Source organism: Populus nigra, chromosome 3 (genome assembly GCF_951802175.1).
Source record: "Populus nigra chromosome 3, ddPopNigr1.1, whole genome shotgun sequence".
In the NCBI taxonomy this organism is placed as follows: Eukaryota; Viridiplantae; Streptophyta; class Magnoliopsida; order Malpighiales; family Salicaceae; genus Populus; species Populus nigra.
The window spans coordinates 3024967-3051085 of NC_084854.1; the positions used below are offsets into that span (position 1 = coordinate 3024967).

At 33.8% G+C, this 26119-nt stretch overlaps 5 protein-coding genes across 7 annotated transcripts; 4 read left to right on the top strand and 1 right to left on the bottom strand.

The window, feature by feature from the left end:
- Positions 1-49: 49 nt before the first annotated feature.
- On the top strand, positions 50-6266 carry LOC133689547 (TOM1-like protein 9). 2 transcript variants are annotated; one of them, XM_062109437.1, is made up of 10 exons: positions 50-446; positions 797-875; positions 1459-1557; positions 1643-1759; positions 1968-2128; positions 2356-2437; positions 2679-2764; positions 3633-3833; positions 4711-5189; positions 5352-6266. In XM_062109437.1, the coding sequence occupies exons 1-10, from the start codon at positions 346-348 to the stop codon at positions 5921-5923; spliced, it is 1977 nt and encodes a 658-aa protein (XP_061965421.1). In that variant the 5' UTR covers positions 50-345; the 3' UTR covers positions 5924-6266. The 2 variants fall into 2 exon arrangements, with proteins under 2 accessions (XP_061965421.1, XP_061965422.1); XM_062109438.1 differs by having other exon boundaries at positions 1646-1759.
- A 667-nt stretch (positions 6267-6933) lies between these two features.
- Positions 6934-10066, top strand: LOC133688565 (protein PEROXIN-4). 2 transcript variants are annotated; one of them, XM_062108082.1, is made up of 6 exons: positions 6934-7164; positions 7385-7462; positions 7584-7703; positions 7781-7909; positions 9055-9184; positions 9861-10066. In XM_062108082.1, exons 2-6 carry the CDS (start codon positions 7457-7459, stop codon positions 9947-9949), a joined length of 474 nt encoding a protein of 157 aa, XP_061964066.1. In that variant the 5' UTR covers positions 6934-7164; positions 7385-7456; the 3' UTR covers positions 9950-10066. The 2 variants fall into 2 exon arrangements, with proteins under 2 accessions (XP_061964066.1, XP_061964067.1); XM_062108083.1 differs by lacking the exons at positions 6934-7164; positions 7385-7462 and having other exon boundaries at positions 7578-7703.
- A 1154-nt stretch (positions 10067-11220) lies between these two features.
- Positions 11221-12027, top strand: LOC133688323 (metalloendoproteinase 2-MMP-like). The gene has a single exon (XM_062107762.1). It carries the CDS (start codon positions 11221-11223, stop codon positions 12025-12027), a length of 807 nt encoding a protein of 268 aa, XP_061963746.1.
- A 5463-nt stretch (positions 12028-17490) lies between these two features.
- On the top strand, positions 17491-18059 carry LOC133688327 (uncharacterized). Its single transcript, XM_062107775.1, has 3 exons — positions 17491-17625; positions 17742-17805; positions 17884-18059. The coding sequence occupies exons 1-3, from the start codon at positions 17491-17493 to the stop codon at positions 18057-18059; spliced, it is 375 nt and encodes a 124-aa protein (XP_061963759.1).
- Positions 18060-19963: 1904 nt separating this feature from the next.
- On the bottom strand, positions 19964-24470 carry LOC133688303 (uncharacterized). Its single transcript, XM_062107740.1, has 13 exons — positions 24129-24470; positions 23677-23753; positions 23481-23561; positions 23205-23330; positions 23019-23105; positions 22677-22730; positions 22334-22424; positions 22184-22254; positions 22026-22095; positions 21587-21639; positions 21036-21129; positions 20612-20709; positions 19964-20228 (listed from the first exon to the last, which is right to left on the bottom strand). Exons 1-13 carry the CDS (start codon positions 24421-24423, stop codon positions 20130-20132), a joined length of 1296 nt encoding a protein of 431 aa, XP_061963724.1. The 5' UTR covers positions 24424-24470; the 3' UTR covers positions 19964-20129.
- Between the last annotated feature and the right edge of the window lie 1649 nt (positions 24471-26119).

The window sequence follows — 26119 nt, forward strand, 5'->3', positions numbered from 1 at the left end:
TTTTCAATAATCCAACTGAAAAACTTGAATAACAAAACTTAAAAAACAAATTCGCTTCTTAAAAAGGAAAGTCGAAAAAAAAAATCTATGGAAAATAAAAAAGAAACTATTCGGTTTGTGCTTCTGCTAGAGAGAGAGAGAGAGACTTCTGAGAGAGAAAGGATCTAAAGAGAGAAAGGGAAAAAACACCTAACAGAGAGAGCGAACGTTAGTGCGTTAGGTTTCTAACCGGAGTTTAGGAGCAGGAACTGAGTGCGATCTCGCCGGGAAATTGGTGTCCGGTGGTAAAAATTTAGGATTTGATTACTTTATTGATTGAATTTCTTGAAGAAAAATAAAGCAGAGATGGTGAATTCTATGGTGGAAAGAGCCACGAGCGACATGCTGATCGGGCCTGATTGGGCTATGAATATCGAGATCTGTGATATGTGCAATCGCGACCCTACGTATGCGCCGCAGCACTTGATTCTTCTCTCTTGATTTCATGTTTAAGCTTTTTTTTTTTCATATATAATCTTGTAACTCATTACTTTGTAATTTATATTGATTTGTTTTTTAATTTGTAAATGTCTTGGATAAACTTCTTTCTTAATAATTTGATCGAACAGTTGATTCTGATTAGCTGAGGAGAAAATTTCAATATTTTGAACCGTGTTATATTCTCGTGGCTAGTTATTTGTTTTCTTTTATTTGCATTTTGAATAAATTATAAAGCTTGCTTCTTGTCGATCTAAAGACTAGGAACTTTTTTAGATTGCTTACGTTTTGAAGTTTTTGGTTTGATTTGGATTACCAGGCAAGCGAAGGATGTTATCAAAGGAATAAAGAAGAAACTTGGTAGCAGGAATTCAAAAGTTCAACTACTTGCCCTAACAGTAAGCTTGGCATCTCTTGGTTTCTTTTTTCACTGGATGAATATATCTGTTTACTTTATTCAGTTTATGTGATACGAGTGCAATATACTTTTCAGCATGCTTGTTACATTAGGGTTCTATTTACTTTTTTTTTTCTTTTTCTAAAAGGTAAATTGAATCAGTGTTAGGTTTTATTAGGAGAGTGTCGTGTGTATAAGAGAATGAGCAAGCAGGTGCAGTGGAATACTTGGCACAAATTGGCCAATTTCTGAAGTAGAGTATTATGGTGTGTTTGATTGAGGTTGAAAGGTGAGATCTGATTGTGTTAGGCGAATTTGGGTTTGGTCCGAGATCCTTTTTTTCTTTTGCCTCGGTATGGTATTGGAAAATGAAGTCAAATTAGTTTGTACTGTAATTCTCTTTTTGAGAGAGTGATGGTATGATTAGGTGTAGAAGGTAGTAAATTTGTTGGGGATGCTGTTAATTTAGTATTAATTGGATCACCAGTTTTCTCAGTGTAACATTGCCACTCTTCTGGTCATTTTTTAACAACCCTGTTTCCAGAGGACTAAGTTTGTTTCAATTTTGGTCTGGGCGCTTCTAGCTGTTAGAGACAATCATAAAGAACTGTGGGGACATTGTACATATGCATGTGGCAGAGAAAGATCTTCTTCATGAGATGGTCAAAATAGCTAAGAAAAAGGTGAGTGTTTCTGTACATATCTTGTATCCGTGTCTTTTTCTTTTTTGTAAAAATTGTTCATAGTTTGTGTTATGCTTAATTGTAGCAGCCTGACTTTCATGTCAAAGAGAAGATATTGATTCTGGTAGATACTTGGCAAGAAGCTTTTGGTGGTCCAAGGGCAAGATATCCACAATATTATGCTGCATACCAAGAGTTGCTGGTGCGTTTCCTTTGATGTTCCTATGATGTGTTCCTTCAGCCACATTGATCCTAGTTGGCATAGCTGAATAATTTGTGCATTTCATTATGAATCACCAAACAAGCATGACTTTGTCATTTCATTGCCAATACTCTGTTTTACAAGCACTTCTGATCATCATAATGTGGCTGTTTTGGTTTGCATCTCTAAGTGAATTACTCTATTTCAGCGTGCTGGGGCAGTGTTCCCTCCAAGGTCTGAGAGCTCCGCACCTGTATTCACACCTCCACAAACACAGCCTCTGTCATCTTATCCTCAAAATCTGCGCAGTATTGAGTATCCACAAGGAGCGGCTGAATCTTCTGCAGAGTCAGAGTTCCCAACATTGAGGTATGCCAATGACAGTTTTTTTTATTTATTTAGCAAGACATTGTAAGTTGTTCATAGCTTTGGCCTTTCTTTGGCACTTCCTTTCCTTGGCATATGCCTGAATGATGAACCCAAAATTTTTTTTTTTGGTGGTTGCATTATTTTTATTACATCCTGTGTTCTATGGTTGTATTCAGGGGTTATTTAAGATGTGTGTTTGTTTTAATTTTTGAACTTCCTTTCACTAGCATGACAGAAATTCAAAATGCTCGGGGTATCATGGATGTTCTAGCAGAGATGCTAAATGCATTAGACCCAGGGAACAGAGAGGTACATTTTCCAATCCTTGGGGTAGTTAAAAAACTTGTGATTTATTTTATATGTCAGGCTATCTTAAAGTCAACAATTTTTTAATTTGTATTTTGAACTCATTAGTTCTTAAATGTAAAAATTGCATGTTATCAAGTGCTTAAAACTTCCTACACTCACATGTAAATTAGCTTAGTGTGAATCAAGATTCTTAATCTCATTTTCAATTCTTAAACCAGTGAGTTTTCTCCTCAATTTGCAGGGGCTTAGGCAGGAGGTTATAGTTGACCTAGTGGAACAATGTCGTACATACAAGCAAAGAGTGGTGCATCTTGTTAATTCTACTTCGTAAGTTCCATTCTCCTTTCTTCTTGTTTTGTTTGTCTATAATGTTTTCCGGTATTTTAGAAACTTCTCCTGTATTTTTCATGGTGAGTGGTGTCATTTATGTGTGTGCTTGTTGATATATGAAGTTGGTGTAGAACAACAAGAGGGAAAGATACTAAGAAGATTGAAAACCAAAAATCCACTAGGCTAAACACTTGAAATCTACAAGGAGCACTTCTTGAATCCCCAAGAACCCACACATTTGAAATCCACAAGAGCTGGCCAAATTTCACTATATAGCTTTTCATTCATCAAAATAGCTCACCCATTTCATAAATGTGTGTGAGGCACACCCAAAAATTAAAGATTTGTAATTAAGATAAGGAAACAACGAAATCCTGTTTAATATTAGATATTAATTAGCCCCATTAACAGTGGAAGTCCTAAATAGTACAAATCCTAAATAATAATTTCCAACAGTGTATTATTGTTTGGCTGGCTTCTGGCGTCCCAGAGTAATGAGTCTATTTTCCGAATCTAAGGAGGACATAATAACATCTAAAATTAATGGCATGATGTGACCTTTTTGTTTTGAGATAAGGTTTGCATAGGTTGTACTGTATTAATTATATCTTTATGATCGGGGCAATATGCTAGTCATAGTCTAGATTTGTTGCGGAGCTTGATAGTATTGTTGCTGGTTGTGACTGTTATTGTCGAACCTGCACTGGAGTGACTGACCAGTTTGCTAGATTAGTCATTTTCACAAGAGGTAGAATGAGATGAGTTGGTTCAGAATGTTGTGTGTTTGAACCCACTTCCTGTATTAAATGCATGGTGGAACTACTGTTGACATATTTTGCTTCATAATCTGAACTTTCTTTTTCAGGGACGAATCCCTACTCTGTCAAGGATTAGCATTGAATGATGACTTGCAGCGAGTATTAGTCAGGCATGAATCCATTTCTTCAGGAACTTCTGCCCCAGGTCTGGCAGAAAAACCAAAAGCTGAATCTAGTGGAGCACTTGTAGACATTGATGCTCCTCTAGTTGATGCTGGAGATAATAAGGACAAAAAGCCTGATGGGGGGTAAGCAGATTTATTCAACTGTTTCTTATCTATAGAAAATGACCAGATAAGCGTTGTGAATTATACATGAATTGATTGCCTAAGTGCGTGTTTGGTATTGTAGTGTGGGATGCTTTTCAAAAGTTCTTTTCATTTGAAAATGCATCAAAATGATGTTTTTTCAGATTTTATTTTTATTTTTGACATCAGCATATCAAAACCATCCAAAAACACCTAAAAAAGCATAAATTTGATTCCTTTTCAAGCGAAAAACAATATGAAAAGCAGGTTGTAATGCAAAAAGAAGCACTCACTAAGCTCTCATTCAATCATGGTGGTTGTGTGTTGATAATGTCTTGTTATCTTATTGCCATAGTTTTCTTTTCTTTTTTTTTTCATTTCCTTTTGTTGGAACTACATTGTCTGTTAAATTAGGCTTTTAGGATAATATGTTTGTGGTTGTGAAGTTAAGCTGTCTTGGGACTGGTTATGAATCTGGCTATATGTACTGCGCTAATTGCCTGCCAAAATTAGTAATGATTTTGAGGATATTGAATTCATGACTCAAAGAATCACTTATGGAGTCACCCATTTATTATAACCATTTGATAGCCTTCAGATTAGTTTTGTGAAACATATCTAGTTATCAACTCAAATAAGGTTCCAACCAATGCCCGCAAGAAAAGAGATCTGGCATGAAATTCTGAACTGGTCAAGTTGAAATGGTGTATGAAAATTGTTTAACTTTTGTCGAGGTATATGGCTGAAAGTTGAAGCCAAAGTAAAATTGTTTAACTTTTGTCGAGCTATATGGCTGAAAGTTGAAGCCAAAGTTTTAAACTCGTAAAATTCTAGTATGAGATTTATATTATTTGACTGTGAGTGAATATTTCTGCAGATCAACTTCAAATTCTCGAACACTAAACCAGTTGTTACTCCCTGCACCTCCTGCAACTAATGGTCCAACTACTCCAGCAGCAGCCAATCCCAAATTGGACCTGTTGAGTGGTGATGATTATAACTCACCAAAGGCTGGAACCTCTCTGGCTCTTGTTCCTGTAGGAGAACCACAGACGTCCACCCCTCTGTCACAGCAGAATGCACTTGTTCTGTTTGACATGTTTTCTGATGGTAACAACGCTCCAAATACAGCCAATACACAGCCCACCAATCTGGCAGGACCAACCAATTCCTTGACTCGACCATTCCAACAGCAACAGAATTTTCAAACACCAGAAGCTGGTGTTTACCTGAATGGAAATGCCCCGAATACGGGATCACCACGATATGAGCAGTCAGTATACATGCAAGGCACTGGTCCTGCCTGGAATGGACAGCTTCCCCAGCAGCAACAGCAGCCGGCCTCACCAGTTTATGGTGTGCTTCTATTTTCAAATTAACTTTTGTTCCTTTGAAATAAATTTTTTTGTTGTTGGGGTTTCTTGGACTGTCTTAGTTTTGCTTATTTTAGTGAATAAGGTTTCTCTTTATTACTATTGCATTGAAATTCATGAAGCTTTCACCTTGGGTTGTTGAAAGGTGCTCAAAGTAGTGGAGCACTGCCTCCACCCCCCTGGGAAGCTCAGCAAGCAGACACAAGTCCAGTGGCAGGCGCTCAATACCCTCAATCAATGCAAGCTACTCAGATGGTTGGCACGCATTCACAACCACTGCCTAGTGGTATGTACCCTCATGGCCCTCAACCAGTGGGTAATGAACATGTGGGTATGTACATGCAGACTGCACCGAGCAATCAGTTTTTAGGCATGAATCCTCAAGCAATGCAGGGAGGGCAGTACATGGGTATGTATCCACAACCAATGCAAGCTGGGCCGATGGCTTCGATGTATCCTCAGCAAGTGTATGGCAACCAAATGGCTGGATATGGGTATGGACCGCAACAAGGGACACAGTACCTTGATCAGCGAATGCATGGACTATCTGTTAGAGATGACAATGGCTTGAGAAACTCATCTTACCAGGTTCCAACTTCTTCCTATGTGCCATCTGGTAAGCCTTCCAAGCCAGAGGACAAGCTATTTGGAGACCTAGTAGATATTTCAAAATTCAAGCCAGGAAAATCCACTCCTGGGAGAGCTGGTAGCATGTGAAAACATGATTGGTTGCAATTTTTTTTTTTAAATTTTCTTCACCATCTGTCTTCTTATTTTCCATTTTTTTTTAAAATTTCAAAATATATATATATATTTTTATTTTTGTTTCTTTTGGTCTATTTTGGGTCCCATATTTGTGTTTGTTTGGAAATCATGTACATTCTTTGTAGAGAGAAAAAAGAAGAAGCTGATGCTCTCAATTAGGTTGGATTTATGATTTTGGGTCTTTTCAACAGTTTCAACTTGGACATCTTTCTGAAAGATACCTCTATTTTTGTACCCCTTTCCCCCCCGTCAGTTCTTGATTGATCGATAATGTAAACTGATTAGGTTTATTGAATTCAAGAGTTCAGTGCTCGTGTGAATATTTCCTGCCATTTGGAAGTTTCAGTCTCCGAAGGGACTGCTTTTGACTATCCAGAGGCTGGAATCAGGAATGTTGTTTCTAATGATCATCTCCCTTTATAGGATGCTTCCACCACTTTCATTTCTGACAACTTTTCTCATATTTGGAACAAATTTGCTACTTTCTTAACAATTATAAACAGTGATGTAGTGTTACATGCATGAAAAAATAAATATAAAAACATTACAAAAACCAATCTCTATCAATGTTGTGATAAAAATATCTTTTTTTTTTATCACCAAGATATCAACCCATAACTTTCTATAACTTTTTAGGAAAAAATTGACCAACATGAGTTATCTAAAGGTTCAAGGGTTCTAATAAAATAAAATAAAATTTTAGGGATTTAAATTTAAAAAACCATCGGATCATTAAGTAATATTTAACATTGTTTATTGTTTTTTAAAATGTTTTTTATTTAAAAATATGTTAAATTATTATTTTTATTTTTTAAAATTTATTTTTATATCAACAATCACTTTTAAATAATTATTTTAATTTTTTATATTATTTAAATGTTCGCATGGCTAAAACAATCACTTTTAATTAATATATGCGGGATGCGTATAAAGGCGGCCGAAGCCAGTATGTTTGGTTTCGGATATAAATTTATCCCAAGGACGACCCTTTCCCTCGTTCTGCGATCACCATTGTCGTCATCTGACAATCCTCATCCGTTGATATTCTCATGAACGGTGAAGATAGTCAGATACCAAACCGCTTCAAAAAGAAAAATCTGTAACCCGCGATCCACATAACAAAAACTACTGTTAACCTGTTCGATCATCGAATAAAATTCTCCCCCCTCCTCTTCTCTCACAACTCCAACCAGGTGAGATTCTAATTCTAATCCAGCTCTTAATAATCACGTTAATCACTTTCAATTATCTTATCATTATCCTGTTTCTTCAGCTTTATCTAACCTGTACCGATTGTTGGTAACCTGTTTGGATTCCGAGAAAACCAGAATCAAAACTCGAGAGAAAAGTTTTATTTATTTATTTATTTATTAATGAGCTATTAACTGATAATTTATCTCCGTAATTATGCAGTTATTGAAGCGCGATTCGGTTAATTTACTTTTGGAAGAAATCTATTGAGGTCATCAACGGCTGCTTATAAACATGCAGGTTAGCAGCCTCTGTTGATTTACTAATTTTGTTTATTTGATTTATTTCTACGTGTGATTGGATGATAGAACTGTGTTAGGGATTTAGTGAATTGAATTATTGATATTAAGGAGAAATGCAGGCATCGAGAGCGAGGTTATTAAAGGAATACAAGGAGGTTCAGCGAGAGAAAGTAGCTGATCCGGATATTCAATTAGTTTGTGATGATTCTAACATTTTTAAATGGACTGCTCTGATCAAGGTAAGATGTTTGGACGTGATGAAAAGTGGTAGAATTGTGTGGTTTTATGGACTGGTTTGTGTAATTTTTGTGTATAGGGACCGTCGGAGACTCCTTTTGAGGGTGGAGTTTTTCAGCTTGCGTTTTCTGTTCCTGAACAGTATCCTTTGCAGCCTCCGCAAGTGCGGTTCTTGACGAAAATATTTCACCCAAATGTGCATTTTAAGGTATGAATTGTTTGGTATGGTAGCTTTGCTCTCTTGTTGTTTATCGATGTTTTGGCAGATGATGGTAGTAGGGGTCTTATATCTTAAATCAATTCAATGATTTTTACTGCAATTTCTTTGTTTAATTGTTGCAATTATATCTTAAAATTATGCATTTTAAGTTGGTGTTTGTTTTTTCATTTCCTGCAACAATTTTTTTTTTAAAGCAAGTCAAACTTCAATCCCAAAATCAGTTGTGATCAAATATGCTTCGAGTTATATAAACTACATCATACGTCTTTATTACCTTCGAAGTAATTATAATCCAGGTGTTATGACAAGGTGTTTACAGTCAGTTTATTTTGTTACATTTGGCACCCCTGATATAATCCGCAGTTTGATTCCAGCTCAACCTTTATCTGTTTGGCCTCTTTCTTTTTTAATTCGTTTAATAGGTTGATTTAAAACATGATAAGATCCATTAGAAATGACCTCACATGCATGACAACTGCTGACAATTAGTGCTGTTGTAGAGAGCTTACAAATAGTCTTCTGTTTAGACCTGAATTCTGTGGCTGCCACTGTCTAGTGGGTCTTGTTGTATGGTTTTTTGTGGACTCATTAGAAATTTTTGAAGTGACTGAAGCTGAATGTTAACAGCTTGTGATATTGGTTGGATATTTTAAAAATCAGTTTTGATGTACAACATTGCACCTGAGAATAGATCTTACTGTTGCTGATGCCATGCTGCGCAGTTATCTGCAACTATGTCTGCTAAGGAAATGAATTGGCTTGGTACAAGCTTTTGTTGATATGTGCTTTATTTTTTTGAACCCAGGCTTTCTATATCTGTTTAATTTAGAGTTTCAAGAGTCTGTCAAAAGAAATCCCACTTAAGAGTTTGTTTTAATAATAAAGAAAAGCTACTCTTTTATTTTTCCTTCTAGAGGAGAGAGCAAGAGGGAGAGGATTGGGTAGCTAGGATCCATGGTGTTATCAAGATTCTGTTGAATCTTAAATATAAACTAGAGGGTCAAAAAGCTGTCTAAATTGGAGCATCCCTTTTTCTGTACTAGAGAGATTACAAATTGTTGTTTAAAGTTTTTGGAATGTAACACCAAAGATGGTTGGTTGAGTACTGACTATGGCTTATGATTAACTTGCAGACAGGAGAAATATGCCTTGATATATTGAAGAATGCCTGGAGCCCAGCTTGGACTCTTCAGTCTGTTTGTAGGGCTATAATTGCTTTGATGGCCCACCCAGAACCTGATAGCCCTCTAAACTGTGATTCAGGTAATTTAGTTTATATACCTTTTGTTTCAACATTATATATTTACTTTGACCGGTGACTAAACAACAGTAATTCATAGCAATGACTTAATAATACTGTGATACAATGGTTTAACATGAGGGTAAAGATGTAATTCAATGAGTAACTTCTTCCTTCAGTATAGTAACAATGAAAAGTATGATATTGAGGTAACTCCCGATGAAGGTTCTTCCAGAGATTGGTGAGATCTCTGTAAGTAACTACCTCTGGGATGGTAAAAATGAAAGTAAGATATTGAGACAATTTCTAATAAAGGGTTGTAAAATATTGGGGATATCTCTGTCAGTATCTACCTCTTTCCTTTGCCAAGTCATGCTTGTCCTAGTTTGCCATTCCCATTAGTATTGTTGCCTCCGTTGGTGGTTTGGAATTGTTACAGCTGAGAATGCAAGGATCGGAAAGGAACTGGCATTGCCAGGCTTCACTTGTTATTGGCTTTGTTTCCTTTCTTGTTAATTTAGGTTCTCATGTAGAATCGTAGAAAATTCATGCCATGAAATAATCACCACCATTGGTTTTTACAGGTCCACTTGTGGGCATCAAATAGTGTTTCTTTTTGGAGCTTTGACAAATCGATATCCAAGTTTTGCAAATTTGATGTGTGCATATTGTTCCTAACGGGTAATTACACTAGTGCAGGCAATCTTCTACGTTCTGGTGATGTTAGAGGTTATCAATCCATGGCAAGAATGTATACTAGACTTGCAGCCTCGCCAAAGAAAGGATGAATTCGTGCAATTTGATTTCTTAGTCATAAGAACACATTGTGAAAACATCTTGTTATCATTGAATGCGGAACAAGTTTGATGAATGCCACGGACCTTTTGAGCTGGTACCGTATATAATTTATGTTCAATCACGAATCGAATTGGACGCGAATGACATCAAATGGACATTCGTCAATGATTTTTTTTTTATATATATATAAAAAAACTGCCATTTTTCCTGCTCTTTATCGATCTTACAAGCAACAAAAGGGTTTCAACCCATTTTTGAACTACACTAATTATACTAGACACCTGCACACCAATTTATTAGGACGACCACTGAATATCGGGTGTCAAAAGCAGAACCAGATCACCAAGTATAAGTTGTTCATAAAACAGCCCGCAGTATGACCTTGAATTAGGAGATGTCACTTTCTTATATAAAAAACTAAAGTATTTGTTCGTTTTGTTTATAATTGATTTATATAATTTAAGTTATTGCTAAACACTCTTATATATTAATATTTTACTTCTCTACTGCTTGTTAGGAGACTAATGGGAGTTAGATGAAATTTAAATTTGTTTTTAATGCTTTAATTTATTGACACACTAAACATCCTTCAGAATAATTTATTAACACACTAAACAATCAAAATCATGTGCAAATGCTCGCAAGTCAAACTCTTTTTTTTTTTTATTTATTTAAATATTAATGATAAGAGTATATATTCTTTGAACTATTTTTTGCCTATCAAAATAGAGTTTTTTTTAGTGTCTTAAACAAGCATAGTACATGACTATTCAATTTTTCTTTAAAATTTTTTTGCACCTTTTATTAGGGTTTGAATCATGAGAAACAAATCTTCTTTTAAAATACAGATTAAACCTATAAAGGTAAAAAAAAATTTCTTGCCTTGCATTTATTTTGGCCTCTCGATTCTTCGCTTAAAATACCACGAGAGTTTCTTAATTTGTTTAAATTACTATATACAGACTTGACGAGGACCAACAACCATTGAATTTTTCATTTGTCTTCCCTTTGATTTTTTTCACACAAAATCAAAAGAAAACTCTCTTTATTCGTAATATTTATTTCTATAATAATAATAATATTATTATGATGATAGATTATCTGTGATTAAATTAGTGTATATAAAGGAAGCCTATGCACCAGTATTATCAATTTCACCTCTGACCAGCTAGTCATGGCATCCAAAATCTTTTATTCCCTTGCCTTTACTTGCTTCCTCTTCCTCTCTTCCCTATCTCATACCGCTTGGACACACCCAAATATGCAAAACGAATCGCCCTTTGAGTTCATCAGACATCTACAAGGATCCAAGAAAGGTGACAAAGTAGAAGGTGTCGACCAGCTCAAGAAATTCCTCCATCATTTTGGATACCTAAACCATGGAGGTTTAAATAATGGAGTAGATGATGCTTATTTTGATGAGACCATAGAAAGAGCCCTCAAAACCTACCAAATCAATTTCAACTTGAAGCCTACCGGGGTGTTGGATGCAGAAACAGTGTCGCTGATGATGAAGCCGCGATGCGGGGTGCCAGATATTGTTGATAGCAAGACTCGAATGAAGTCTGCAGGGAGCTACAACATTGATTATGTATTGTTTCCAGGATCACCTAAGTGGCCAGAAACCACGAAAGTACTTAACTGGGGATATCAACCTGGTACCAGAAGAGATGTTCTCGATCCACTTGCAAAATATTGTTTTAAACCATGGGGTGATCATTTACCTTTTACATTTAATTTTGTTGAGAGAAATCTTAGTGTTGCAGACATCACGATTGGCTTCCTTAAAAAAGGCCAAGGAGGTATGGATGAAGGTAAAGAAGCTTTTGCATATCCACCAACAGATGGGAGAGTGTTTTTCAATGCCGATCTAAACTGGTCGTTTGGTGCAGCCCCAGGGGCCTATGACTTTTTGACGGTTGGATTGCATGAATTGGGGCATGCTTTGGGGCTTGCTCATTCCTCAGTTAAGGGTGCTGTCATGTGGCCATATACTGGCATGAATGAAACCAGGGTTTTGCAAGACGATGATGTTCATGGAATTGAAGCTTTGTATGGTGTCAAGTGATTGATGAGGAGCACTGAGTTGGGCATGTCTTATAATTATAAATGCATCAACATTAGTTCACCTCAACTTCGTATCAATATAAAGGTTATAAATCGTAGCTCAAGTTTTCTACCACCAATCCATGGTTGGAAATTAGCAGAAAAGAAAAAAACAATTATAACCCAACAAAATAAATGAAATGTAATTTGATGTATCATTGTTTTTCATACTAAAAAACTTGTTTTTCCCCTTATAAAGCCCATGAATAGGACTAGAAGGGACCAAATAAAAAAATATTTTGTTATAGAAGTTTAGCGAATGTCAAAGACCTGGTAAGAGGTCTTACAAGATACTAGATTTAATTCTTCTAGGCTCAACTATATGCCGAGCTCAAGTATTTTTAGATTTAATAAGATGCCAGACTCAACCTCTCTTAGATTCGGCTACGTGTAAGGCCCAAACATCTATAAGTCTGGCGAGATGTGAGTCCTAACCCCCTTTGAGCTCCAGACCCAACACCCGTGGATCTGACAAGATACCAAACCCAACCTTTCTTTGGGTTCGGTTACATGCCAGACTCAACCCCTCTTGAGTTTGGCTGCACGCCAGGTTCAAATGCTTATGAGTCTGATAATAGACTCAACCCCTCTGAGCTTAACTACACACCAGACCTAAATGCTTATGAGTTTGACAAAGTGTCAAGATTAGTGCTCTTTTGGGCCTAGGATTCCTTACAAGCATCCAATGTAAGAATCTAAAGTCATCATCTCCACCCTAGCTGTATAAAAAGTCCTATAAAAGTAGTCTATTCGCCAATCAATACTAATATTGATTATAAAAATGATCCCATCAACATTAATATCATGTACAGATTGATGTAGGATCGTCTTCTATAAACATGTGATACTCCCATCAATATTAATGTCATAAAATGAGACATTTACAATTAATAAGAAGGTTAATTGTAAGGGTCTTTCTCCCACTTGAAAATGAAGAAGAAAAAGACTTACAACTCCTCAAGTAAGAAAATAAAAAGTTCAAGGTCTTCACTTTCTTACAATTTTTTCTCAACATTTATCATACATAAATCAAGAACAAACTTTATTGTTCTTAGAATTTTCTAATGCTCATTAATTACAACCCCTCATAATAAAGTTATTAACTTAATCATTGAAGGGTCCTAAAAATCCCAAAAAAAGAATTGTTTGGCAAGAAATCCAGTCTTTGCCACTAACCTTTGGAATTTTCAGTTATGAAAATTAAAAAATTAATATGAACACATGATAATCTATTATCCAAACACGAAAAAAGTAATTTTCCTAGCACTCTAGGTTTTGAGAACATCATCATAATAAAAAAGATTATCATTCTATATTTTACACTTCAATTGTTATTTATAGCTACCGAACGGAAAACTAGACTCAAGGGATTCCATTAATTACAATTTAATTCACCAATTCTTCCACCATGAAATACGAATATTTCAAATCCCTCACGTATACGTCTTATATCTAATATAATACTTAACCCAATATTCCTTGATACATAATACATAACTAATGAAAAATAAAAGGTTACTTTAGATATTTGAAGATATTATGAAAAATACACATTTATGATATTTATGGATACTTCATTAAACACATATCAGAATAATCCCAATATTTTCTGCCACCAAAGAATAATTTAACACTATGAACACTTCAACTGGCATTGTCTGAGTTTATTATTACATAAAAAGAATGGGCAGCAACTTATGCATGCATGTATTCCCTGAAAACTAGCTAGTTCTGATATGTATAGTACTTCTAGCAACATTCTCATGGGCCTTAAAACTATACCACTGATGATCAGCAGAGAGGACGTGGTGCCATGGACGGAATTGTGTATGGTGAATCAAAGCAAGAAGCCAGACCAGGAGCTGTCCATTTCCAGACCTGGAAAGGACATTAAAAGTGTAAGAATCAAAGCAACTTCACTGGAAAATACTGGAAAAGGAGAAGAATATGCAGAGAATTTGTTTCTGAAGAAAGAAAATGTACAATCATAAAGAATACATACGGGTTTGCTTGCTTCAACATGTTAATTACTAGCTCTCTGAGCAGTGTAACCGAATAATCATCTGCTGATGAAAAAGCCAGAAGAAAAGAAAATGAGATCAAGGATATATAAAGGCATTCAAGTTTATTGTTTATCACAAACAAGTGACCTGGTACATAAGTCAGAATTGGAAATTACAGAACTGAAGTTAAAAAGGCTACGTTCTCATGTTTGTGGCAGCCATAACAGAGAATTTGCAAGTCCCTTACAGGTGGAAGAGCAAATAGAGACATCCTCAGCCAATATTTCAACAAAGCAAGAGACACAGACCTGTTACAAAGCCTAGAAAAATACACTGGGAGCCTTAATCACTCTGCAGGGGGCAATCAAGCAGTTCAAACCTCATCCAATGAAAGAATTTGGTTTTCGAAATTGGAACCGTAAAATAAGATGAATTTATTTTCTTTATTTAAAAAAGGGATTTGTTTTTCAATGAGTTCGTGATGGCCTAGATTATTTGATACATAATTTGTATATATAGAGTCAATTTTTCATTTTTTTTTAAAAAATTTGTCTAACATATTTTAATTTGTATTGATATTAATTAAATGTATTTGCTATGCTAAAATTGGTATATTAATTGATCTCGATGGTATTTTTACCGTGTATAGTGTGTGGTTGTTTAAATTATCCATGTTACAAACAAATTAGTATTTATATTAGAAAAAACTAAAAAAATAAATAGTTTAGTGGCAATGGAAAGATAAATGGGCAATTTGATAAGCTATACGGTACACCAAATAAATTATATTGAAATAATGAAATAAATTAAATTCATGTTATTAGTGTGCTTTTTTGTTTTGTGAGCGTTGACCTGTCTTTCTAACTACTATCACTACTACTAATAATAATAATACATAAATGAAATATATTTTAAGCCATTTAGTCGATAAAGCTTAATTAAATAAGTTAAAGTTTAATTAAAAATAGCCAATTACCCTTCTATATAAACAATGAAGCTTCTCTTTATTTTATTTCCAATTCAGCCCCATTTTTTTTTTCTATCTCTCTTTTTTTTCTTTTAATTTCATTTTCTTTCTTTTCTCAATCTCAATCTCATCCTCAAATTTTTATTAACAATCATTTAGGTTATTTTTAGATTGATTAAGTCGGAAATTGTTTTACATAATTTAATTTTAAATTCAAGTTAGACAAGAAGTCGGGTTGATAATTTTTTTTCCTGTCAATTTTATTTTTTTTCTCAATTTTATTCTACCGATCAACAAGGTTACTTTTGAACTGGTTAGGTTAACTCGGTCACATCGGACCAACTACTATACAATTTAATTTTCAACTCGGGTTAGATAAGGAGTCGAATTAAAAGATTTTAAGATTGACCTACTAGGTTGCGTTTAATAACAATATTAAATAATTCTTTATAACCTAAATATTTTTTATTATGTTAAATATAAAAATTATTCAACTTTCAACATAACATAAACCATAACATAAACCTGTAAATTATAAATACGTTCGAGGAATAAATTCAAATTAAAAAGATGAGCACTCAGGAATTATGAAAATAGGGAAAATAATATCAAAAATTAATTATATATACTAATTAAATAGCTACCAGACATAATAGCAATATTACATGGATGAAGAACTTTTCGGGGATATCTTTATTGTTTATATTTTTATCTCTATTGTATTAAAAGAGACAAAATTAACTACAACTAATCACTTTCATTGATAGTTATCATAATTCATTGTATTAATAAAAATAATTAGTTGTGGTTAATTTAAATTTTAATATGATTCCTTTAATTATGATGGTTATCAATGAAAATGGTCAATTTAAATTTTCTTAACTTAATAGATTAATTAAGAAACTATGAATGAAACATATTAGTTATAGTCAATTTAAAATTCAATAAAATTCTTTAATAGGTCGGTTATAATTTAAATTTCAATAGTATCTCTTAATTAATAATTATAAAAAATAAGAATAAAATGACGTTAATTAGTTGTTTTGATAACTAAAAATTTTGAAAAAAATAAACTTCTAATAAAGAAACTAGTTAGTTTAAAATTCAAAGAAATTCTTTAAAAAATTGGATGTAATCAATTTAAATTTTAATAGGATTCCTTAACGTAGTGGGTTAGTAATTAGTTAATAATTAAAAATATGAAATTTGTTGTTTTGATAGCTAAAATGTTTATAAAAATATTTCTAATAGAGAAACTATGAATAAAAAAGATTAGTTATAGTCAATTTAAAATTAAAAAGAATCTTTAATAGGTTGGTTGTAGTCAATTTAAATTTTAATAGAAGTCCTTTACTTAGTAGGTTAATTAATAATTATAATTAAAAAATAAAATAAAATATGTTGTTTTAATAATTAAAAAGTCTGGAAAAATACTTCTAATAGAGAAACTATGAATTAAAAAGATTAGTCATAGTTAATTTAAAATTTAATAAAATTATTTAATAAGTTGGTTGTAGTTAGATTTTAATGATATTGCTTGACTTAGTAGGTTAATTACTAATTATAAAACAAATCAAGAATAAAATGATGTTAGTTTTTTTGATAACTAAAAATTTTGGAAAAATATTTCTAATAAAAAAATTATTAAAAAAAATTCTCATTATAATATTATCCAACCCAACGCATGGATTTTGATTTATTTTTTTCATTGGAAGTAGTGCTTAAAGCTATAAACCAAAAACAAAAAATTACAAAAAGAGCACGTCCTTGAAAAAAAAAATCCTAAATATATATATATGAAAGGAAACTAATGCAATATGAAGGACACAAATAATAATTACCTTCTTATACTAAAAAAAAACTTTATGAAAGTTAATATAGCTTTGTTTTTATTTCTATGACCCAAAGTAAGTCAATATATAGAATAGACGTTGCGAGGACCAACAATCATTTTATTTTGCATTTGTCTTCCTTTTGATTTTTTCACAGAAAATAAAAAGAAAACTCTCTTTATTCGTAATATTTATTTCTTTAAATGATAGATTATCTGTGATTAATTAGTATATATAAAGGAAGCCTATATAGCAGTATTATCAATTTCACCTCTGACCAGCTAGTTATGGCATCCAAAACCTTTTTTGCGCTTGCCTTTGCTACTTGCTTCCTCTTCCTCTCTTCCCTGTCTCATACCGCTTGGACACACCCAAATGTGCTAAACGAATCGCCCTTTGAGTTCATCAGGCATCTGCAAGGATCCAAGAAAGGTGACAAAGTAGAAGGTGTCGACCAACTCAAGAAATTCCTCCATCATTTTGGATACCTAAACCAAACCATGGAGGTTTAAATAATGATGAAAGTAGATGGTGATTATTTTGATGAAACCATAGAAAGAGCCCTCAAAACCTACCAAATCAATTTCAACTTGAAGCCCACCGGGGTGTTGGATGCAGAAACAATGTCGTTGATGATGAAGCCGCGATGCAGGGTGTCGGATATTGTTGATGGCAAGACTCGAATGAAATCTGCAGGGAGCTACAACATTGATTATGCATTATTTTCAGGATCACCTAAGTGGCTAGAAACCACAAAAGTACTTAACTGGGGACATCGATCTGGTACCAGAAAAGATATACTTAATCTTCTTGCAAAATATTGTTTTAACCATGAGGTGATCATTTACCTTTTACATTTAAATTTATTGAGCAGAATCTTAGAATTGCAGACATCACGATTGGCTTTCTTAAAAATGACCAAGGAGATATAGATGAAGGTATATAAGCTTTGGCATATCCACCAACAGATAGGAGAGTGTTTTTCAATGCCGATCCAAACTGGTCGTTTGGTGCAGCCCCAGGGGCCTATGACTTTTTGACGGTTGGATTGCATGAACTAGGGCATGCTTTGGGGCTTGCTCATTCCTCAATTAAAGGTGCTGTCCTGTGGCCATATACTGGCATGAATGAAACCAGGGTTCTGCAGGACGATGATGTTCATGGAATTGAAGCTTTGTATGGTGTCAAGTGACGAGGAGCACTGAGAGCCCAATCTTTTTTGCCACCAATCCATGGCTGGGAATTAGTAGAAAAGAGAAAAAACAATTACAACCCAACAAAATAAATGAAATTCAATAAAAGATTATCATTCTATAATATTTTACATATAAATGAATTATATTTTTTTTATTAATAAAGTTAAAGTAATTAAAAAGAGCTAATTTTTGCTCTATCATATGCCATTAAATTTACTCATTTTGTAAATATAAACAAAACATGAATGGTACACGTAATTTTAATCTAGTGATTGTGAGTTAATTTTGAGTCCAATAATTATAATTTTCTCAATTATATATGATGCAACAAAGAAGGCTGCCTTTCATTATTATATTATCTAAAACTTAATTATTGAATGGTAACCATTTGATTACATAAAAATGGGTAAATATTTATTGCATGGTCCCTCAAGTCTTAAGAATAGGTTAGATCAACCATATACTACTCTAATTTAGGCAAAATCACCCATAAACTTTCAATTTGTAGCCGGTTCTAGTCCTTGTGGTCCACTCATGCTTCTTAGATTTCCAAAACGTGTTGCTAAATATACACATTCATTAAATGAAGGGATCCTGTGTGATTGTAGATTCAGACTGTGGGGACTGACATGTTGAAAATTACAGCAGAGGGGCTATTTCACCAAGTTTTTAAACTTGAGGGACCACACAATGAATTTACCCAATAAAACACCTCTAAATTAAATTCTCATAATAACTCTAAATAAAAAAAAATAATTGTTGAATTATTTAATAAAATAATGTAAAGTACATTATTTATTGTCAAATTAAATAATAGAATGATATTTTTCAATAGCTATAATAAATTCATATAATAAATGATAATTTCAATATTATATAAATTAATAAAACTCTCCTTCTCGGATTTGGGCTTTATAATAAATGATGATTCTTTACATGATGTATATAAACATCCAAATTCTTAATTAAATGTCATAAAAAATTGATACAAGTAATTTTTATTAAAATATATTTGTAAATTATCTCATTTTTAGCATAACTTATTTGTAAAAAATAACCGGTATCTAATCAATTCAAGACTTAGGTTACAAATTAAGTTGGGTTAACGAAAATTCAATTTAAACTTTGATTTTTTTTAAAAAATCTTGAAATTATATCATTTTAATTAAAAAAATAAAATTTTCAACCAATCCAGCTCCTGGTTAGGGTTGCCAGCCTCTTGAACCAGGTTTTATAACACTGATCTCAATATAAAAACAATAACAAATTAAAATCTTGACTGTTGAAGTTGAGCTGATTTACACAGATTTTAAAGCCCAAAACAACACTGTTATAGTAAAACAAAAAACAAAGTTTTTTCATTGACCTGGCCAGGAACACGCTCTGGATCCAGATCAACGAGTAATCAGGTTTCTGGCTGACCTGGGTCGGGTCTTATAATACTGATTTTAACACGGAAACAGTGGCGCATTGGTATCTTGACTGTTAAAACCAAATTAAGCATCTTGCAAGCAATGAGAAAAGGTTCCAAGCCCATCACTGAACAAGTAATTCAGTCCCCACGAATTCATGCAAAAAGGTTTCAAATTCATGTGTAAATCCATTCCAATGGTAAGAAGTGGCTTTGTCCGCATTTCAAAATTGAATTCTGATGAGTGTTTTGGATAACCACTTTATTTTCCAGCGAATAACTTCTTGCTTCTCCCAATTCATATCAGGTTTATATGCAAGTTTTTTTTGGCTGTGAAACCAAAATCTCTGGTATAATCCTTTCCATGGTACAAGTTTTCAAAGGTCAATGGGAGCATGGCAGCTTGTGACGTTCAGGAGACTTGCGATCAGATTGACTCGTGCTTCAATGAGGGGATTAATAAAATGGACTTGTTATAAAAAGCATCAGTCATCTAAATTTGAGAGATTTTTTCTTTTGAAGGTAACGAACTACAATACAAGAACTGAGTGAATCCTCATATAACTTGTTCAAATTGTTTTTAGAGCTGCTTGATTTTAGTGCAAATAACAATACAGAAGAAAACATACTGATACAATGCTGCCGTCAAGATGAACTAAGCAGCTTGTTGCTTAAGGTACTTGTCAAACCAATCACTTGCTTCTTTTACCATGAATGGCGTCATTCGATGTCCAATTCCAGGTTCAGCAACCAGCTGCATGTTATGGAAGTAATGTCATAGGGGACACAACAGCACAGAGAACCATATGAAATAAATGCATGCATGATCAGAATGCAGTTTCATTTAATTACTATCCCTATGATGACTGAAGTAGAGTGATAAACAGAAAGGGACAAACAGGTCCAGAAGGGAAAACAGGGCCACATGCGGAGTATATACTGCATATCTGCAGAGTGAGAGATGGATAGAGTGGAAAGGAAAGTAAATTATGACATTCTTCATGGTAATTTTTCATAGGGTAATTCATTTACAAAGTCAAATTTGAACCGTGTACAGAAAAAGAAAGCTCTAGAAACAATTGAAGATAGTAATATATACTGATAATTTGATACTAAAGAGACAATTCAAGTCTGTACCTTAAATTTATCCAGAGAGTGTGCTTCTCCATAAGCCTTAATTGCTCTTGATTTGGGAACTTCCAAACCTGCGAGTGGGCATCGAGGATCTTCTGCACCTACAGTTCCCCAAATACAAACAATACTTCAATTAAAATAAACATTCAGATTCAGAGTAAAACTAATCTCCAGAACAATTATGTTGATGCATATAATGTTATAAATCCAGATCAATCCAGAACACCTAAATACTCAACCATTTCAGCCATGACATACATACAGCTAACATATTCAATGAGAGTTCAGTTCAACTAACTGGATGAATGGAGAACCTGACTTCCAATGCTTTCAAATATATCTGATTAGCTATTGTTCATCATGGCTCCAAAGAAACTTTTAATTGGAGTGTGCCATTTGGTTGTTGAAGTGAAAGAAATAATTATACCATTAACAATCAGCATAGGTCTTGGTGCGACGGCTGGAACTGTATATGGCGAATCAAAGCAAGAAGCCAGACCAGGTGCAATCCTATTCCAGACCTGGTCAGGAAAGGGAATCCATAAGGAACAATCCAACTTGGTAATAAAGTAAAAAAGGAGAATCACTATGAGGAGATTGGATGTGATTTACTTCATGTAAAGAATGCACTCTTGCATGTTAGTTCTAAACAGCACAGTGAAGATTAATTTGGAGTAAATCACCAAAAGATCAGAACAAAAGAATGAAATCCACTAGTTTGTTTTTGCATTTCAAAAGCACTTTTGAAAAAAATTAATTTTGACGTGCTGATATTAAAAATAATTTTTAAAAAATAAAACATTATTTTGATACATTTCTGAATGAAAAACACTTTAAAAAGCAAAAACAACCGCAACCGCAACCACACTCCAAACACTCTAAGGCTGAAAATCCATTTTAGGTTACTGGCACTGTCATAAATATCATGTCTTTAGTGAAAAAAAAAAAGACATGTAGAAAGTAAAAAATGCAACTAACCTTCTCCACCACTTCTTTATCAATTGCACTCTTGCCTAGATCTTTCCGTGCTTCTGCAACCCAAAAAAACTATGTGAACCAGAGCAGCAACAGCCACAAGCTTCCAGTTACGCAAGATTTATGCCAGAAGAAGCTCACTGCTCAATGCTTACAACCAATTTCCATGTGCCAGTCATAACATTCCATTTATATTGTGATTCCATAGAACATAGTGTCATCAACCAATTTTCTTATTAACTAATCATCCACCAACTAAACATTGGAAAAGGGAAAAGATAAAATCTTTAAAGTTCAACAAGTTTCACAAGCAATACTGTTTCAGAATAAACTTAACAAGACCCAAAGCTATAATAAAACATAGGATAACAAGGGCAAATCACAACTAAATCATGCGGCTGGAATATGGATCAGTTACTTTCCATTTATCAATGTGATATACCTTCAAATAAAGGCTTTATACTGTCAACTCGAGCTTGCCACTTATCATGGTCTATGGCCCAACAAAAACCCTACAATCACATCGCATAGGAATTTCAGCTAGTTATTCAATATTTATTTTCAACCCTTAACCAAGTTACATAATTTTACTAGACACACCTGCACACCAATTATTGGGACCACCACTGAATATCGGGTGTCAACAGCAGCACCAAACCAAGCATGCATTCCTGCAACGCATGGTAATTACATAAGTTGTTCATAAAACAGCCAACATGACCTTAAATTAGGAGATTTCACATGACCAACCTCCCAATGATTCTCCAGTAATTCCTATCCTGGTAGGATCTATATCCTCCCTCTGAGTAAGATAATCAGCCAGTTTTATCAAGTCCCAGACCTGCAATGGTCAAAACTTTGAGTGGCCTGTTCACCAAATAAAGTCATCTGAGCATCGAACCACAATGATCTCATTGACTTCCACAACAATAGATTTAAAAACCTCAGGCCAAATTTCTCTATAGTCTCAATGAATGGAAAACCAAACTACAATCATTCTGTTAACCATGACTTTGATCATCAACTCTCCTAAAAGCAAATAACTGTTCAGATTTAACTATGTGAATAAAACAAGAATAAGCAGAGGAGGTACCGTGTCAAATATGAATGGCATTGTATCACTGTTTTTCCATGATGATATAAGAGCCTGCATTTGAATAGCATAACAGGTTAAAGATAAATGTTTAATTTCAGTTAGTCAAAACTTGAAGACAGCTCATCATACAGCCATAAGCTACAAGATTTGGGCAAATGCTTTGACTTGAAAAAACTAGGACAGTGCACATGTCTAAAAGTTTAGAATTTGAGACTGGCATTCCATGGGCCAGCTAATAATGAATTTTTTTTGTATAAATTGTAATTTTCTTTCCATAGAGATATGGTAAAAATAAAATACTGGGACCAACTGAAACCATTAGCGCAATCTAGTACTCACATCTCTATAGGTAGTCAAATTGCTGGCTCGTTCCCCATGGTAGCGAGAGTCAATCGCAATTGCAACATATCCCCGCGAAGCATATGCCTGGAACAAGCAAAACAAAAAATACAACAATCATGGTCTTCTCTATAAGATGAAACCAATAAACACTGAAGGACAGATAAAAACAATTTGATTAACCACCTCGAGCAATGGTCGCAACCACTCCTTATTCTTATGTGTGCTATGCAGAAATACAATAGCTGGCCTTCTTTCTTCACTCCCCTTCATACTCAGAATCAGGACAGGCAAACGCCCTTGCTCCCCTGCCTATCAATAATCACCAACACAAGAATAATAAACTTCTCCCAAGCTCAAAATCCACACCGAACCCATTTCAAAAGCTAAATAAATTACCCAACATACTGCAAGCTTAACATTATAAAAACAACATTTCATAGTAATACAAGCCAAATTCACCTCAGTAGTCAAATAAAGATTCTCCTCTTTGAGTAGACTATTGAAATTTTTGATCTCTACTTTCGGACAAGACTCCATTGCCTATCATCAAAATAACCAACAACCCATCAAGAAACTCTAAACTTCTTTCTTTATCGAGATACGAAATTCACAAAAAAATGTAAAAAAAGAAAAGAGTAATAGATCCCAATCTAACCTCACTGAATGTTGGCCGTGGAGTCTCTTGAAACAAGGGATGCTTCACTGGGTTTGCAGGTTCCACAGTCAACGGAACTGAAAACCAAACATCATTTCAAAATTAAGCAATCAAACAAATCAAAATTCGAGACCAAACAAACAAGCACTGCTAAGGACAATCTCCTCGAAAACAACCATAATTCGTACACATGGGAGTGGATGAAACTCATAATAACAGTGAGATGTAAAGAGTATCTAAACAACAATTGATCTGGATTCTCTCATGTTTCAAAGGGAACGAATGCATATCTACAAATGAGACCCACAATAACAGCAACATCTAATGACTGTCTTGTACATTTGATATTAACCCACGAGTGTCCATACATTACTCAATCAACCTGATAAAATAGTATAAAAAACAAACCAAAGAAGAAAAGAAAAGAAAAGAATCTGGTTTAGATTTCTAACCTTCAGCAGTTCTTCTGCCACGCAAGACTTGAAGGAATTCAAACCTCAGCTTCTCAGCATCAACAACAAGACCAACTTCTTCCTTTTCCATCTTGACCTCACTCTTTGCTTTTCTCACAATCCGGGCTTGGGTCTGGTACTTATAGGCAGTTTCTTCTTGTTGTTTTGGCGGGTATGTTCTTAAACAAGGGGAGTTGAGTCCACACGAGTGGAGCTTTGGGCTTTGCACGTGCGAGATGCGGGTCCCGTGTAATAAGAGATGTGATGCTGGGAACAGCGCCATTAATAGGAGCATTGAAAGGATTGGTAGTACCAGTCCTTGTTGAGAAACTGACGTCCCTTCTTTAACTTATTTTTTATATGATCTGTGAGTTGGTAATGGAGGAGGGTCGTGTTTAATTATGGCTAATCATACTAGTTTAGGTAGATGATTATGTTAAAAAAATATGGGTGGGTGCAGAAAATGGTTGTCATTTTTATTTTGATTATGTTGTGCTTTGACTATGTGAGTATCTGATATCGGGTAATTAATATTTTTTTAAAATATTATTTTAAATGAAAATATATTAAAATAATTTTTTTAGTTTTGATATTAGTAATTAAAATCAAAATCATTAAAAATTACTAAAAATTATAAATTTTGTTTTTTCTAAATAAAACGCGCTTAAAAAAATAGAAATTATTACTATTTCAAACATGGCTTAAATCTATTCATGCAAGTATAAATTATCTACAAACAATAAAAACAATAAAGCTCATATCTAATATTGTGATACTGTGATGCAATGTGTTTTTTAAGAATTTAATTTATTTAAAAATATATTAAAATATATTTTTATTTTTATAGCAACACATTAAAATTATTAAAAATAATATAAAATAATATTTTTTTTAATTTTAAAAATGAACGTGCTATACATCCCGAACAAGGCAGGATCTTTGGCGTTATACATTGTCATAAATCAAACTCATTTTTGTTTGGAACAACAATGGGAGAAAAGGAAGCTTGAGGGAAGCTCCCAGAAACAGTAAAAGGGATGTGAGGAAGTTGCCAGGAAGTTCAATATTTCTGAGGAATTTGTGTAAAGTGTGCCAGTGACAGGAGCCAGATATAACCAGAAAAGGCTACGTTAACACGTAACAACAACACATTAAGTTGGCTCAATTGAACAGAAATGGTCAGAATAGACTCTAATTGAAGGAGTTGATGTCTACTAAAAAAAAAAAACTCTACTTTGTTCCTTCAGACTCTAGGATCCAGTTATGCTGCAGCATTTCACAAGGATTTGGCCGAAGAGAGACTTGTGATTCCGGGGTCTATGCAGAAATATTGGTGTAGAAAACTAATAAATATAGAAAATTATTTATTTTAACAAGTGGTTGAGCTTATTTGTTTTTGTGTTTGTAAATATTTTTTAAAGTGTTTTATTTTTATTAAAAATACATCAAATTAATAATTTTATGTATGTTTTGATGCGCTGATGTAAAAAATATATTAAAAAACATCATGCATTTTTACTTGAAAAACACTTTTAATAAGTATCATGCACCACATTATCTAACAATTTTTTTTTATTAACGTGAGTGTTCGAGCCAGTTTACGCGCATCTCGACTAATGTCATAGGCTTTGAAGTTAACGACCATGCAAGCTTCCAGTGACTCTGAGATTTGTGAAACTCGAACTAATGATTTATAAAAAATAAATTTAAAATTAAAATTTGACTAGTTAAAATATATTCTTTGAATTTATTAAACATATTATTAATTGGGTTTGGTGATGCCTTGCTTTCGAAGAAGTATACCTTCTTGTAAGCCAAAGAACTTACAAAACAATCGCCTTTTAATCACGGTAAAAATTGCAAAAAGACCATCGATCTGACAAAATAGGATAAAACAAATGGAAAGAAGAAGAATATAAAGTGAAGAACAGGAATTCCACGGAAAATACTATACTTTTTCGTTGTGTGTTCGAAAAAACATAGAACAAAAA

Excerpts from the sequence above, each read along its gene's own strand:
- LOC133689547 (XM_062109437.1), top strand. The coding sequence starts at position 346 with ATGGTGAATTCTATGGTGGAAAGAGCCACGAGCGACATGCTGATCGGG. Across the intron at positions 876-1,458 it reads TTCAACTACTTGCCCTAACA|CTGTTAGAGACAATCATAAA; the intron begins GTAAGCTTGGCA and ends GGGCGCTTCTAG. Across the intron at positions 2,765-3,632 it reads CATCTTGTTAATTCTACTTC|GGACGAATCCCTACTCTGTC; the intron begins GTAAGTTCCATT and ends TTTCTTTTTCAG.
- LOC133688323 (XM_062107762.1), top strand. The coding sequence starts at position 11,221 with ATGCAAAACGAATCGCCCTTTGAGTTCATCAGACATCTACAAGGATCC.
- LOC133688303 (XM_062107740.1), bottom strand. The coding sequence starts at position 24,423 with ATGCTCCTATTAATGGCGCTGTTCCCAGCATCACATCTCTTATTACAC. Across the intron at positions 22,096-22,183 it reads TCCCAATAATTGGTGTGCAG|GGTTTTTGTTGGGCCATAGA; the intron begins GTGTGTCTAGTA and ends ATGTGATTGTAG. Across the intron at positions 21,130-21,586 it reads ATAAAGAAGTGGTGGAGAAG|GTCTGGAATAGGATTGCACC; the intron begins GTTAGTTGCATT and ends TTTCCTGACCAG.
- LOC133688327 (XM_062107775.1), top strand. The coding sequence starts at position 17,491 with ATGTCGTTGATGATGAAGCCGCGATGCAGGGTGTCGGATATTGTTGAT. Across the intron at positions 17,626-17,741 it reads AGTGGCTAGAAACCACAAAA|AATCTTAGAATTGCAGACAT; the intron begins GTACTTAACTGG and ends TTTATTGAGCAG. Across the intron at positions 17,806-17,883 it reads CCAAGGAGATATAGATGAAG|CCCCAGGGGCCTATGACTTT; the intron begins GTATATAAGCTT and ends CGTTTGGTGCAG.
- LOC133688565 (XM_062108082.1), top strand. Across the intron at positions 7,704-7,780 it reads AATGGACTGCTCTGATCAAG|GGACCGTCGGAGACTCCTTT; the intron begins GTAAGATGTTTG and ends TTTTGTGTATAG. Across the intron at positions 9,185-9,860 it reads CCCTCTAAACTGTGATTCAG|GCAATCTTCTACGTTCTGGT; the intron begins GTAATTTAGTTT and ends ACACTAGTGCAG.